This window comes from Sinocyclocheilus rhinocerous, unplaced genomic scaffold, assembly GCF_001515625.1.
Source record: "Sinocyclocheilus rhinocerous isolate Xijiao unplaced genomic scaffold, SAMN03320098_v1.1 scaffold1694, whole genome shotgun sequence".
NCBI classification, from domain to species: domain Eukaryota; kingdom Metazoa; phylum Chordata; class Actinopteri; order Cypriniformes; family Cyprinidae; genus Sinocyclocheilus; species Sinocyclocheilus rhinocerous.
The window spans coordinates 104,488-121,216 of NW_015626863.1; the positions used below are offsets into that span (position 1 = coordinate 104,488).

At 36.9% G+C, this 16,729-nt stretch overlaps 1 protein-coding gene across 1 annotated transcript in view; it reads right to left on the reverse strand.

The window, feature by feature from the left end:
- LOC107717233 (acid-sensing ion channel 1-like) overlaps positions 1–4,462 on the reverse strand; it is an 87,228-nt gene extending 82,766 nt beyond the window's left edge. Inside the window, exon 1 of the mRNA XM_016523919.1 lies at positions 3,792–4,462. Coding sequence (XP_016379405.1) covers positions 3,792–4,355 — 564 coding nt within the window. The 5' untranslated portion in view covers positions 4,356–4,462. The remainder of the gene's footprint in view (positions 1–3,791) is intronic.
- Between the last annotated feature and the right edge of the window lie 12,267 nt (positions 4,463–16,729).

Here is a 16,729-nt window from a genome sequence, read left to right on the forward strand (position 1 = left end):
CGGTCAGTGAAGACGAAGAAGAGAATGATGTGCGCTACCGGCGCCTATTTTGTACTAGTCGCGACGGTAGTGACGTCATGGCTGTCGCCGGCCAAACAAGTTGGTGTTTTTTCAATGTAGGCTTCAGACACGGGTCACGAGGAGGCGTTCCCCATAGCGACCCCTAGAGGACGCAGTTCGAAGTTCCACGAAAGGGAACAGCATAATTGGCATGTTAGCCTTTCCAACATATCTAAAAATGTGGCAAGAAAGCTTTCTTTTCATGTTTTAACAAAAGTCTCATAAGCTTAACATAAACTTCAGCCTATATGGCATATGTGGGTGAGAGTAAATAGCTAGGATTGGAGACTTGCAGTGGTTCAAGGATTTGAAATGGAAACAATTTTAAAATGACACGGCATGTGTTATTCTGGGCTATGTGATTTTATTTTAAAAAAATAAAGAAAGAACGAAAGAAAAAACCCGTGTCAACAAAACAATAAGCTCCCATACACTGCTACTGCTTCATTTAAATTAGGTTCCTGCACTGAGTATTGCGCCATTTTAAATCAATTTGGTTTTCATAAGAACACTGGTAAAAGTATGTTTATTTATTCTGCAAAGAAATAACACAGTATTTATTCTACACTCTACTACGCACAGTATTTTTGATTCAACGCATGAGGAAAAAAAGTCAGATTCACATATTGGCAACTTCTATATAAAAGATTATTTCAATTAATGCAAATTGAAATCATTTACTCACCCTAATGTAATTCTGTATGCCATACTTTCTTCTGCAAAACACAAAAGAAGATATTTTGAAGAGCGTCGGGGTACAAACAGCGTTAAACTGCACTGGCTTTCATTTCATGGATAAACAAAAATTAGACGTTTTTCAAAATATATCTTCTTTTGAAGTGTTTATGTGTTTGACTTAACGTTTTAAACTTTATCTCACAATTACCTTATTATACTGAGGTTATAAGACTATCAGTCTGCAAGTAAACATACCATTTCAGGAGCAATTCTCACAATATTGCATTTAACACACACACACTCACACACACAATTGTCAGATGTAAATGAGCCTCCCAAACAATTGCTCTGTTTTTAATTGTTGCTTAATGTCTTTGAAAAAGATTGGTTCCAATTCACATGGGAACTCCTGAGCATTACTAAAAACCTATTTAATTGCTTAATTCACAATGAAATATATCATCTCATTAGTATCAAGTACTGTATCTTGTCCAGATCTGCCAGTGATACTGTGGGTCTTGTAGTCTATTCTACTGTAATTTGGATAATGAATTAACATGTGAATAATAAGTGGGACACAGCAGGTGATTACAGCTGTAATAGCAGGACATGGAGCGTGTTCAGAAAAGTACTGTGGATGGGTAGGTTTAGGGTTGTGGGGTAGATGCATATCATATGTACGCGAAAACTGCGTATCATATGCACGCCAACAAATTTCGTATCATATACACGCCAAAGTCCATTTTTGCGTATCAATACCACGAGTTTTCGTTTTTATTTGCCGTACTATTTATACGCATTTTCATGAGACCGGGCTCAAATAATATTAAAAACACATTACTATGAATGGGGACTGAGGCACTCAAGCTTCAAAAAGCATCGTAAAAATAACAAAAGCAGTCCATAGGATTTACTATATTCCAAGTTTTCTGAAGCTATATGATGAATAAAAACCTTTCAGTCTGCTTGTCACACAAAGATATTGCATGACTTCAGAGGACTTGGCATATAGTGTCATATAGTGCATATAGGTTTATTTGCCTGGTTATTATAGAGCTTTTAATTCTATTAAAGAGAAAGTCATAACAGGATGGATTTGAAACGACAAAGTTGGGTAAATAATGACAGAGGTTATATTCTGGGGTGAATTATTCCTTTAATCTTAACACATTCGCTTGTCACAAATACGAAAAAGAAAAATGCAAATGTTTATTTTGTTCATGAGACCGGGCTCAAATAATATTAAAACACATTACTATGAATGGGGACTGAGGCACTCAAGCTTCAAAAAGCAACGTAAAAATAACAAAAGCAGTCCATAGGATTTACTATATTCCAAGTTTTCTGAAGCTATATGATGAATAAAAACCTTTCAGTCTGCTTGTCACACAAAGATATTGCATGACTTCAGAGGACTTGGCATATAGTGTCATATAGTGCATATAGGTTTATTTGCCTGGTTATTATAGAGCTTTTAATTCTATTAAAGAGAAAGTCATAACAGGATGGATTTGAAACGACAAAGTTGGGTAAATAATGACAGAGGTTATATTCTGGGGTGAATTATTCCTTTAATCTTAACGCATTCGCTTGTCACAAATACGAAAAAGAAAAATGCAAATGTTTATTTTGAATAAGTGTGGAATACATAGGCATACAGAAGATTTTTTCCTCTCATTTCCTACCCCATCCATTTCTGACACGTACAAAATTCTTATTATGATTGTGCATGCTGATATTTAAAGCATGCATAAAGCCTCATCCTAGGAGGTGTGGACCTACATTAACCTCAATGTTCAACATCACCATAATTTAGACCATAATGATAGCTGAAGTCATTTGTTCCACATGTTCAAACCAGGATCCAAGAATAAATTAGAATCAGTCACAGGATTTGTATCCTCAATATCTGTCACATAACTCTAAAAGCCATGCATATACACCAGATTAAAAGGAAATGCAAAAGCAGCAAATAGAAAACTCCAGAAAATCTCACAGGAGCTTAACATCTAAAGGAAACCACTGAAATCAATCATTATCACTGTGCAATGCATGATGTCGTAACACCTGTTTCACATTTGTTGCCTTCTTTTACACCAAATTTTCCTGTCTTTCATAGTCTGCCTGCCCTTTCAGTGCAATAACTAACTACAAGAATGTGACATTTCACTCTTTGCACTCAGCTGCATTTATTATGTCATTCCTTTATTTGAACAAGGTATTTATTTTCCTATGATCACAGCTATGCCTTAGCTAAAGTCCCGATGAAATGAAGTGGGAAAATATTAAATAACAGAAATGTACAACACGCTTTAGCCTACACATGCCACAGACAAAATAAACCATTTTAATGCAAAGCTTTTCAATGAAGTTCATCAGTGTAGCTCAGAACTTGCTGCGTGTGTCAATCTACATGCAATCAATTTCAAATGTAGTGATCATATGCATTTTAATTTGATCAAACTAGCCCATAAGGGATCTGTAAGCAGTGACTATTTTCATACATTTAGTTTGCTTTGGATTAGAGCTGCTTGCTTTTCTCATTGAAAAATTATAAACATTAGCATACATATATTGTACATGTTCTCATTTTAAAGTTCCAATTTCCTCACTGCTGGCAAAAATTCATGTTGGTTTAGTTGTACATTTGTGCAATTAGTTGGACTTGGTCAAGAACTGAGTGAGAGCATGTACACTCTTGTAATGTCTTTTGAGAAGTAGCCATTTGACAGTTATTCTTGCCCAGCAGCCATTGATTCATAAATGTAATTGCATATTTCAACCTATAGATTTTTATGCTGCAGATTGTTTCGAGGGGGAAAAAAACTACACTGCAAAAACTGAGAAGTCTCTCGTCAACAAAGGAGTAGTCTGAAGGGAGGAAAAAATAGTTTGCATAATTCAATACACACTGTCTCAGTCAATGACCCTGTGTAGCTCATGTCGAGCAATATTTGCCTATAAACCAACAGTGCTTGAACTTCAGTTTGCCACAACTTTCAACTGCAAACTTTTCAACTGCAGTAGAAGAATATACCACCATGGTAACTTACAGTGGTGAAGTTTAGAGGGATGCATTCCTCCCCTCTGAAGGTGCACTGCAAGAGCATTTCGCTGATATCATGGCCCGTGCGGTTATAGAAATCCGTCATGTTGAACTGCTTGGGATTGAAGTTGACAAAATTAGCCTTCTCCTTCAAGAAAGCGAGGACTTCCGGCTCGGCCAGGTGAGGGTTAGCGATCTGATAGTTCTCGTTGAGCAGTGCCAGCAGCTCCCCAACGTGGTACAGATCGTTCTTTGTGATCTTCGAGAAACGAAACTCATTGAGGTTGCAGAAGGTGATGGCTGGAAAGGTGAGGTTGGGCGCCGCCACCTCGTCAAGTTTGGTGATGTGGGGGAACTCGAAGTAGTAGCATACTCGGTCCATGCAGACGAACATCAGCAGACTTAGAGAGCCCATGAAGGACAGCGTCCATAGGAATCGACGGAACGTCATGTGGCCATAGGCGAATATGTGGCTCATGCCATGTAACGTGGAGGAGTTGGCGAAAACTTGCAGGCTGGACGGCCTCATGCTTTCAATGCTGTCTTCGGAGTCTCCCTTCATAGCTGTCATTGGTGTCCAGCGATAACAGCTGAGACAAATGTTAGAAAGTGTGCAATGAGGCAAGTCTAAACGCTTGAAAAAGCAGCAAGTCTTTGAAGAGGTTCTTTACGATTTCTGAAGGAGCTTTCCAGTTAGTGGCAGTCCTCACTCTATCTGCGACCTCTTCCGCCGTCTCTAAAAAAGCAGCTGTCATTCCATGCAGAACCAAACACAATGACAGCTCCAGAAAGACCAAGTCACATGAAAAGACAGGAGTGACGCCGTCCGGTTTCTGAGGGACAAAGCACAAAGAAGTGAAGGGAAACCAAAAGACACTGATGGAAATGAAAGATCTCGCTTGGCGAGAGCAGCTGATTGGAGTGTGCCTCCTCCAGTCGGCACAGAATGCCTTTACATCGCTATGACAATGGCATGGAATGATTTATTAAATGGGAAGATTACAAGAGCCGAGCGTCTGTTGCTCGTCGCCAGCTACATCCCCCTGCGCCACTCCCCTGCTGAAAATCAAGGGTCATAGACCTCCTCCTAGCCCACCTCTGTGTTTGACAGCCTCAGCCAGGTCCCTTGTCTCTCCTGGATTCACGGCAAGCTGCGGGGAGCGCTGCCTCTTGATGTTTTGGAAAGCCAATGTGGTGGTCTCACCCTGGACAGCGAACGTTTCTTCCTCCAGATCTGGAAATTAGGATTTATGCACCTCTGCCGGCTGCCTGCCACCCCTCCTCTCTCTCCGTTGCTCTTTAGTAGTCAGGATCCATCCCACTGCTGAGCGTCTGCTGAGCCACAGCCTGTGTGTGTGTGTGTGCAAGAAGCATGGGGGGAGGGTACTAGCGGGGCTGGGGGTGCTTCGATTCTTGGTTTCGTATGAAAGGAGAAGCTCTCAATGTGCAATGCTGTGTTTCAGCTACAGGTAGTTGCAGAGAAGCAACCATCTGTGCCATGTGATTGTATCCGAGGAGGTTGGTTTTGCAGGGAAGCACATCCTCATTTTCCCCACTAAACCTGCATATTAATGTAGCTGGAGTTTGACAAGAGATTTGAGATGATTTTGTATCTTTTCAAGACACAATTTGAGTGGTAACAGACGTGTTGGTCATTGGAGACCAACTTGATTTGTGGACTGAGGTTCGATCAATATCAATGAGCATTGTTTTTGGGGGGGTTAATAGTTCAGGGATCCCTTCAAAGCACACTTGCAAATCATATGAGATTGAAATGAGATTACGACTGCTATGATGCTCAATGGAGATAAATTACCATAACAATGGGTGAACGGCCAGGGTTAGAGATCATTCTCAACCGAATTAAATCAATATCCAATCAATATCCCAAGAGGAGGTTGGGAGTAAAAGACTTAATACTTTATATTTATATTTACTTGTTGCAGGGTCTCCTTTTTAAATAGATTCAGTTCGATTGACGTCAAATTTGGTTTGCGCTCATTTGCTGTCCAATAGAAAATAAAAATAGCTTTCCGAACTGTTCACAGAGCCCAGATGGAGTTTGTGCATGCATATGCATTCATATTCTGACTTTTGCAAATATTGTAATGTCTGGATCCTGTTTACAGTCTCTCCATTATAGCAAATATGCTGAGTGTGAGGATTAGCATATTACAATATTATTCTGCATATTTCTACATGTAAATTACTGTGAACAGCATTCTATGAATTGGTTGTTATGTTTAGACTCAGCAAGCTTGCCATGTGTAGGTAGCATATCTAAAACAAGTCTTTGAATAAAAGGCAGGCAGATAATGCAACAACTTAAACTGGTTTATATTTCACATACCTCTGCATGATTGATTACCATTCATTCCTGGATGCGACAGATGCGATTTAGCTATTTGTTAACAAGGCAAAATACAAGAGCAGTACTATTGAGACACACTATGAAGAATGAAGAGCAAAAGATGGGAAAAACAGTGTTACTGAAATACAGATTTAATCTTAAAGCTGGACTTTAAAAGGAGGAGCAGAGCATTATCAGAGAGTGGGCACTGCCTCCCACATCCAAACATCACCAATGAACATTTAACATGGTACTGGCCTGACCGAATGTGCTAATTGCTTTATTTCCACTGTTGCACTCTGGGAGATAGTGATTGCTGTTTTGAGTATGTTTCTAATTTCACCTAAGGGCTGAATGAATAAAAGATTGTACATAGTCACCAGTTATCGACAGCTGAAGTCATATCACACACACAATGACACAAAGAATCACCAACAAATCCACCATAAAACTAATTTGCTCGAAGAAAATGTTCAAAAATAGCAGACTATTAGCTGGTTTAAGCCACTATTGGCAGGAAATCACTTACGCTTTTTGTCTGATTGTTTATTGGTCTCCTACATCGACCTGGAGAATTTTTGCTTTGACTTGCTATAACAATGCAATTTTGAGGGCTTTCTTAATTGTGCTGGTGAAGAACTGGGGTTTCACTCACTTGACCCTTTTCCTATCCATTTATCTTTTAGCCAACCATTTGGGGATTTGCTTAACTGTTTTGGGTCATTATCCTGTTGCAGGGTCTCCACCTGTGGCTGTTTCAATTGGTTTCACTTGAGTTTAAGATAGATGAATAATACCTGGAACAGTATATTAAATTAACTTGGGAAGATGCAGAAGACATTCTATTGCCATTTTTAGACTGTGCAATAGAACTGAATTCAGAATCGAAGAACAGGCTCCCTTTCAAATCATGAGTGTAAATGTGAATTGGCCACACCCCAAAGGAAGTTAAACTGAAATTACAGGAAGTGAAAGTTAAGCGTTCCTCCAACCTGGTCTAAAAAATATGAAATATAAATAAGTGTATATAAATCAAATTTCTGTAGGTGACATTTCAAACAGATTTGTTTGCATGTAAGACCTACAAAACTATATATTAGTTAATAAAATATTATTTATCTGTTTTTGTTTTTAGTGTAGTTGATTATTTTAGGGTTTTTCAGACTCTTCAAACTATAGAAGACATGTAATGTAAAGAGTCTAAATCATTTATTTATTCATTCATTTATGAAGTATGTCTTGAAAGGCTTTCCTTCTGTGGTTAAAAATTGCACTTATCGCTGTTATATGGATTTCTTACTGAATTCAACTCACTAAGCTAAAATTCTATTCGAATTACAATTCTGCATCCCATTTAAACCCATTAATTTAACTGGAATTTGAAAAACATTCTCAATTCAATTACAAATGGAGCACAATCCTGCTATGCAATATGTATACGAGGGAACATATGAGCCGTATACAATGATAAATATGTTTGACATATGATCAATGTTTTCAAAGCTTCATTCAACACAAACGCATGAGCACATGACATCTGTCAGGAAAAGCACAGGAACAGCTTATCAATGCAGAGAGCTTGGCACAAAGCATGAGATTTCTCCTTCAGGGACTCGACCTCTGGTCGTAAGAGGTCATGAAGAACAGGCTTACTGTCATTCATAACCCTGTTTGCATGTACTGGACTATGTACACTCTCTAGCCAACCCGCTATGACTCCTCTTTTCTTGCTTTTTTACAACAACACAACAAATAAGAGGTAATTCACCCAAAAATGAAAACACTTATCCTTTATTCACCCTCATGTCATTCCAAAAGTTTATATGAGGTGTTTGACAGAATATGTTTATATGTTTATGTTATGTTTATATTATATTTATGCTATGTTTATAATATGTTTGACAGAATCACTTTTGGAATGACATGAGGGTGAATAAAGGATAAGTGTTTTCATTTTCAGAATCAGAATCAGAATCAGAAACTATCCTATGTGTTCAGAAAGCTTGTAATACAGCACACCGCATTTGTGATATATTAATAGATTTATGATAGATTTCAGATTTTGATAATGCTTTTCAGGGTTGAACAATATTAAAATTCAGTAATACACTGCTACAACTGAATTTAGGTATCAGAACATTAAAGGATATTCATTTCATATTCAGTTTGAGATTTGCTAAAGAGTCGATTTCAGAATGGTTATAAAGATTAATTTTAAGTGAGCATTAGATGATAGCAAAGGTAATTCAAATACAAAAATAGGGGAATTAACATGCACAATTAAATATCCAATCTTGACTGATAAATAAATACACAAACAAAATGTGATAACCAATAGAGTACTAATATATTGCACATCACAAGTCCTAGAAATCATTCAGTTTCATTATATAGAAATTCTGAACATTCTGCCTAACATCATCTTTTGTTTTCAATAGAAGAAAAAAACAATATGAGTTTGGAACAATATGAAGAGGACTAAATGATGACAGTTTTATACTAACACATTATGCTACATGAAATATATTCTGTGTGCAGGAGACAAAAGACAAATTATTGCTCAGGTATCTGTGAATATGAAAAGCAAATAAATAAATAAATACATTCTTCCATCTAGATACGCAATGATGGGAGAAAAAAACTATACAGCAGAGAGCACGTGGACATCCACACATATAAAAGCACACTCACCAGACACGTGTCATTTACCAGATAGAAAGGATGAACTACCCATTGTTTTATAGGCTGTGGGAACATACTCAAAATCTCATTCAGCTGAGAATATCGCTGAAGTCAGCTTAAACGCTGGAGTAAGACGTGCACACTCAAGTGCGATGCCTTAAAAGTGCCATAGAATGGAAAACTGTATTTACCTTTGCATAGTTGAACAATAACAGTTCTGTACATGGAAATGACATATCGTGAGCCTCAAACACCATTGTTTCCTCCTTACAGATGCGGCAGCTAATATGAAAGTGCAAGCGTCTTAAAACTGAGACAGATTATATGTAGCGCCATCTAATTTCGGACCACTGAACTGTCAGTTACAGGCAGAAGAGCATCAGGGTCGCTTCTCTAATGTGTGCTGAGACATGCTGTAAACACTGAAGGTTCATGACGCTGTGCAGTTTTGCGGCAGCCTCTTGAGACTGTTTACTGAGAAGCGACAGTGAGCATAATGACACTGACCACACTGCCTGACAGGAAATAAATCATCCGCGGCCAATCTAATGCAATCTAAATCTGTGCAGCGACTAATGGCAGAACATGGCGCTATGATGAGGGTAGAGGACACCTTTATTTACGTCATTCAGTTGAATCAGTGTTTGTTTATTTGTTTGTTTGTTTGTTTATAACTTTCTATAAACACTACCATAGCTATTTTCATGATGAGCTGGGCTAAAATGCAGCAAAATAAGAAAAGAAAAACAAAATATTTTCATATAAATCAAACCATGAGAGTCTATTACAATATGGCCCAAAGTTATTAGACTGTAGAATAAGGAGCAAAAGTAGGATCTTTACCTGTTTGTTGCATGTTACTCAAAGCTGTGAAGTTCTTGTCATTATTTACTCAACATATTTACCCTTATGTCATTCCAATTGACCTATCGGTAAGCCCCGCCCCCCTTAGTTACTGTTGCTCACTCGGACAAACAAACGGAGTTGCTCACTGTCTTACAATGACAGCTGTCAGTGAAAACCTTCTTTCGAGGTGTTTCTGATAAATTTGGGACACAGATGGACCTACAAGTGGGACTTAAATATGCCATGGAGGGATATATCGGTGCATTCCAAACGGGATATATCGCCCTCCGAAGGGCACTTCGGAGTGAAAACAATCATGGCCGCCATATTGAAGGGTCGTTGACGTGAGAACAGTTCGCTATTTAGATTTGTACGTTAGCATGGACTCACTAACTTTAACGCTAACGGTAGCTAGTTTTAGCCAGAGATACCTTGCTGAAGCACAAGATGACATTAACGTTCTTTTTGAGCAAATGAAAAGTGTAACTTAATGAGAGTATGACAACCAGAAAATGAACGTTTTTGTCTTCATTGTGATTGGGGTTGAATGCTTAGGGACATTTTGCTCTGTTTTGGTTGGATTTAGGAAATGGAATAAAATAAATTACATTGTCTATCCTCTCAAGATAACTGGAATTAGTGTTACAAGTACCCTAGGCACATCGTTTTTCCATTTTTGTAGCATAAACACCATTAAACCGATGCGAGCTTCGGATTTTCCAATGTTTCTCTATGGCGCTGAAACCTACAGATGTCCGAGTTCCGCCCGCCGTGCAACTGATACTCGCCTGCCATTGGCTCATCTGCGTTCGAGGGGAGGGGCTTACCGTTAGGTCAATTATTTACTTTTATGGAACACAAATGGAAGAGTTTCCATATTGCATAGCACACAACAAATATGGGCTATTTTATGGGATTTTTTTGTCCTTTCAAGTCATTATAGACCGTCATACTATAGGAAAGAGCTAATTTTACATTTATGCATTTGACAGATGGGTTTATTCAATGTGACTTAGACTGCAATCAAGCTAAAGATTTTTTCAATTCATGCATTTCCTGGGAATCAAAACCATGACCTGGAGCCAGCGACATAAACATAGCCACTATGTTATGACTGTCTTAAAGGGGACATCGGATTCAAAATTCACTTTTACATAGTGCTTGCATATAAATGTGTCTTAGCAGTGTGTGGACACAACCACCATACAATGAGAAAAATTTTACGATTTTTTTTTTTTAAACTTCTCAATTATCAAGCCGTTTTGATTTTCTGAGCAATATGACACCCCTCCCACGACCGCTGACAGACTGTCCATATTTCAGCCCTCAGCCAGTTGTACGCTGTCCATCATTTTCTCCGTGCTCGAGCAGCTGTAGCGACAACGTCTCGTAAGCAACGCAGGTGTTTTGAAGTTGGATGTAAAAGTGAACTTAAGAGTCTTCATTTTCTCCTGACATCAGAGCCACTGAGGACGCATTGGATTTTTATTTTATTTTTTAAGGTAATGCGCCACTGAATACACTTAAATTTGTTTATGTCTGCGCAAAACATTTTTGACTCCAGACTGCTTTCTGAACGAGGGACAAGTCAAGGCAGGTTTTGCTAAAAAGTTAAAACTCACAAAAAGTTAACACTGTTTGTGATCCAGCTGCACCCCAGAAGAAGTCTCACACTTTATATATATATATATATATATATATATATATATTATGATTACTTGCAAATCGCCTTTCCTCTTCCACAGAAGCGAGGGGCGGCGTGAGCAGAGCTCATTAGCATTTAAAGAGACATGCACAGGTCGCTGGTAAAAACAGAGCTGTTTTTGACAAGATAAAAAGGGTGTTGTTTTACACAACCATTGAGGAATTTTAACCAATGTTACAGACATTTCATGAAGACCCTAAAGAATCATAACAACTTGTGGAAAATGGGCATCCGATGTCCTCTTTAAGAACTAGTTTCACAAACAAGCAGTTAGCCAAGAGGTAATTAGTCTTTCTTTTTGGGTTCAAATTAGACCAATTTTACCTTTTTGTAACTTACTTAAAGTTATGACCAGTCTTGAAGAGAAAAAAAAAGAGATGACTAACTTTTTAAGACTAGTCTAAGCAGTTTATGCAACCGGCCACAGGGCATTGCTGGCACCATACTCTGCTGTTTGAACTAGAGGAAGCTAAACAAAGATTCTTCTAAATCCTTTTTTTTTTTTTAAATGAACTGATGAAGTAAAATCTTATTTGAGTCTTATGAGAATAAATAACATAGCTCCCTGACAGTTTTTGTTAACTAAAACTACTACTAAAACTAAATTTGTTGTTAATTGAAACAAAAGTAAAATATAATTATTAACTGAAAAAACTAAACTTAAAAAGTAAAAAAAATTATATTAAATTAAATTAAATTAAAAATTAAAATTAAATGATGTGTTGGCAACTAATTGAAAATTTAGTTATAGTATAATTGAAATGAAAAGTTAAAGTATAATTTACTATAATTTCTCAAATTAATCCTGAAATAAAAAAGTGCCATCAAGGCAAAATACATATTTAAAAAAATTATAAAATGAAAATAAAAAATAAAAATGACAAAAGCATATAACAAAATGAACTTAATATTAATTAATATGAAAATAAAAACTTTATACAAAATATTAATAAATACTATTTATCATATAATTAATATTAAGATAACACTGCTCCTGGTAAATGCATTCTACAAAGAGCAAATAATTTGTAAAATGACTAAAGAAGTTCTGGACATATACAGACTGACTAATAGAATACATCAACACTAATAATGATGAGGTGGCCTTGCATCAAGTATAATCACACACTATACTGTAGGTTTGGTGATTTTGCAAATTTCAAGGCTCAGTTAAAAGAATGGCGGCTAAGCGGATAAAAAGCATGAAAGAAAGGATATACCTCTTTTCTTGAGAGTGGAGAGAAGCTTTAAACCTGAGGGTACCCATCAGTCCTGTCAAACAATGAACTTGTCAGATCGGAGGGACTGTGAAATTGAAAATATCAAAAGGTCTTGTCCAGTAACAAAAACGTGAAATTGAACACAAGCTGGAATACCCTGCGGCACACAAATCACTGGTCACAAATTGGAAAGCAGATAAATTTTTTATTTTTATAAAGCTATTATAATTAAAGTAAACTGTGCAAATAAATGCATGCAGAAGCAATTTCTAAATGAGACATGTACACCTGACAAAGCAATGTAAACATATAGAAACATATAAGCATTTTAAAAATGATAAATATTCTAAATACAGTTGTTTACTCAGCCAGGCAGATGTTTTTGTTTTTTTTTCACATTTGCTTATGAAGCTCTGACTTAATTCCAGTGGTGTATCGTAACGAAGTAATAATACTTTGTTACAGTACTTAAATATTTTTTGGGAGTATCTGTACTTTACTTGAGTTTTTATATTTCAGCCAACTTTTACTTTTACTCCACTACATTTCCTAATAAAAATGTATACTTTTACTCCGATACATTTCCCCGAAGCATATTCGTTACTTGCTACAAAATAGTCAGAAGTCAGAAGAACACGGACTGCAGGAAAGCAGGTTTGACGAATCAGTGGTCTGCCGTTTGCTAGTTAGACTCCTTAAAAACACCTTTGCTCACGTGCAAACAAGTGTGCAGCTGCGCGCACAACCGCAGACGATTCATTTTCCACTCAAGTCGAGTCTGGGGCGTGCGATACAGCATCGTCTGCGATAATATGGTAAGTGTTGTAATGATGTGCGATCTGACATTATCAAGTATATCACAGAGAGTGCACGCACGTGATTTATTAGTCTATTAAAACTCAAAATGCAAGGCATTCTAAATTGTAGAAGGCAAAAATGTATCTGTATGCTTTTTTATGTTTATATAATTTAATATAGTTAACTTAATCTATATCACACAAAGAGTACCGTTTTTCTGCAGATATCAGCATGAACACATTAGTAATAATTTTATACAAGTTCAGTAAAGCAATAAGTGACTTGTTTTCTTATGTTGGAATGAAAGACACTTAAGTACCGGATGAAGTGCTTCTTATTCTTACCCAAAAATACAAAATTGAAGAAAGAGTTAAAACTGAACACAATCTTGCTACGTATGAACATTTTTTATATATATTTATTTGCTTCTTTTCCATTTTGCATTTACTTGTACTTTTACTTTCAATACTTAAGTATGTTTAAGATTTAAAAAATACTTTTTGTACTCAAGTACAATAAATATCACATACTTTAAGACTTTTACTCAAGTCATATTCTAAACGGTGGCTTCAACTTCTACCAAAGTAATTTTCTGGTAAGATATCTGTACTTTTACTTGAGTATGGCTTTCAGGTACTTTATACACCACTGCTTAATTCACACTGCAGTTTTATCACACTGTTTGCTGACTGCACACGATGACCTTTCACAGCGAACGGCAGTTCAAACACATGAGTCAATTCGTAATGATATACACAACACTCATACTTATCACTCAGGGATGAAGGTATACATACAAGATCATAAATAGCTGTTAACTTTTTACCTCTCTACATGGTCTTTACTGAGAGGTAACCCCTTTGGGAAAGCTTTCAGATGCACCATCTTCAGGCAAAGTGGATCATAATCACAGTCAACAGGACCAAGAGTCAGTGCACACAGATCTGTGATCTGCATTGATGGGTTATTGAGTGTGTTCCACATCTCCTATGATCATGGACATTAGGGGACACTAAACAACATATTTAAAGAATATGTTCACAGAGTTTCAACCAGCTTTGTATTGCTCCAATGTCTGTAATATATGTAAATGAACACTGTAACCTCTTCCCAGATATCGCTGTTTATTTCTCATCCACTCCGCTGCAGGGTGCAAAACAAGTCATTATGCACTCCACCAAACTTCTGACAGCTCAGGGGGTTTTGTAAAAACTACAGAGCGATTTTCCACATTTTTGCATTTCCACCCACTGACAGCTGGAATGACAGATTGGCAGCAACAAAATCAAGTGCATTATGGGTGTTGAAGTTTTTGGCCAAAAGAAACACCACAATTTTCACTCAAAAATTGTTAGTATTAGAAAGGCTGTTTTTGATTTTTTTCCCCCACAAAAATACTCCAATCATCAGTGTTTTATTTACAACTTTGAAAAATGTAAAAATAATAATAATAATAATAATTTAGTGTAGCAATGATTACAAAAAAAAAAAAAAAAAAAAAAAGTCCCATAGTGAAAAGTTCCTGATAATTTACTCCCCCCTCAGGTCATCCAAGATGTAGATGAGTTAGTTTCTTCATCTGAACAGATTTGGAGAAATTTAGCATTACATCCATTGCTCAACAGTGGATCCTCTGCAGTGAATGGGTGCCGTCAGAATGAGAGTCCAAACAGCTGATAAAAACATCACAGTAATCCACAAGTAACCCACACCATTCCAGTCCATCAATTAATGTCTTGTAAAGCAAAAAGTTGAGTATTTACAAGAAACACATTCATCATTATGGAATTTTAACTTTAAACTATCGCTTCGGCCAAAATAATCCATATAATCCACAATAATGTTTCAGCCAGTGAAAGAGTTCATACCCTGTTCTCTCACATCAAAATCCCTCAACATATTTGTTTAGAACTGTTTTGGACTGTTTATACTTGTAAACTGTGCTTGATCAGTACATAGGCCTATTTCTCTCTCCTGATTTAAAGAAGATTACTTTTTCACTGGAGAAAGCAGTATTACAGATAGAAAACTTGTATTTTAGTCGAAAGCAATCACTTTAAAGTTAAAAATGTCTACTTGTGGATTATTTTGATGTTTTTATCAGCCGTTTGGACTCTTATTCTGACGGCACCCATTCACTGCAGTGGATCAAATTTCTTCAAATCGGTTCTGATGAAGAAACAAACTCATCTACATCTAGGATGGCCTGAGCGTGAGTACATTTTCATTTTTGGGTGAACTACTCCTTTAAGTTGCATAGACAACTTTAAGATCAACAACAGGTGTATCTGAACATCTCTCTCACACACAAATGTGATCAATTTTTTAAATTGTATTGGTTCCTCATTAGACAGTCGCCGTAAGAGCTAAATTTCTGAAGCTGTAAGAAATTCATTGCAATAACAATTAATTAGACACCAGTGAGCATGTCATGTTAAAAGATCCAAGACTGACAAGTCTGACCTATAACAAAAAAATTTTAATCCTAACGGCAAAACCGTATTATACAGCAGGCTTAAGAGAAGCAGCAGCGCTCCCTTGTGTCAGTTCCAAAACCTACCAAAATGCCTAGTCAATCAATGGACAATATCTTCATTTCAAATACATTAGTAAACTGAGTGAATAAAATTCAGAAAATTATTAAGTTGTGAATACACAATTAATTTCAGCATATATTTACGCATCTCAACTGTTAAATAGGATTGTCTATGTAACTTCAGATTTATATCATCACTCATACACCATGCTCTGAAAAACTCATATTGGTCAACCACCATGGGCGTCGCTAGGCCATTTTTAGGGGGGCTATAGCTACTCAGCCCCCCCTAAAATTTTGCGATTAGCTCCATAAACTGTACACAAATCGTGATCACCTCAGTCCCCTTTTCATCTGAAAACAGTGGCAGACTTCGGCTCCTCCCCGTCTTTCAGCGCGTTCTTTTTCAAAAAGACAAGAAACAGAGGACAAGGTGTGTGTTTATCGATAGATTGCATCTGTGCAGTTCTTTGTCATGAATCCAGTTTACAAAATATCATGGGGGAGCAATAATCGGTTCCCCATCTACTGTAGCTGAAGTTTTCACTGCGTTCACCCCTCATCACACCACAGCTGTTTCCTCCAGCGAAAATGAAGCACATATGAACACATACTTTATAAAACGATCATGTTGCCATTTTCATTTGAAAATTTAACTTTCAATATAATACATATTCCAGTGCATGTGGCAAAGAGGTTTGCATACTTGAGCTAATGAAAGAGGGTTGTACTCGAACTGCAAACAGTAAAATTTGTGTTTGTACATTAAACAGGTTGTGTGTGAGATCATGAAGACTTGAATTTGGCT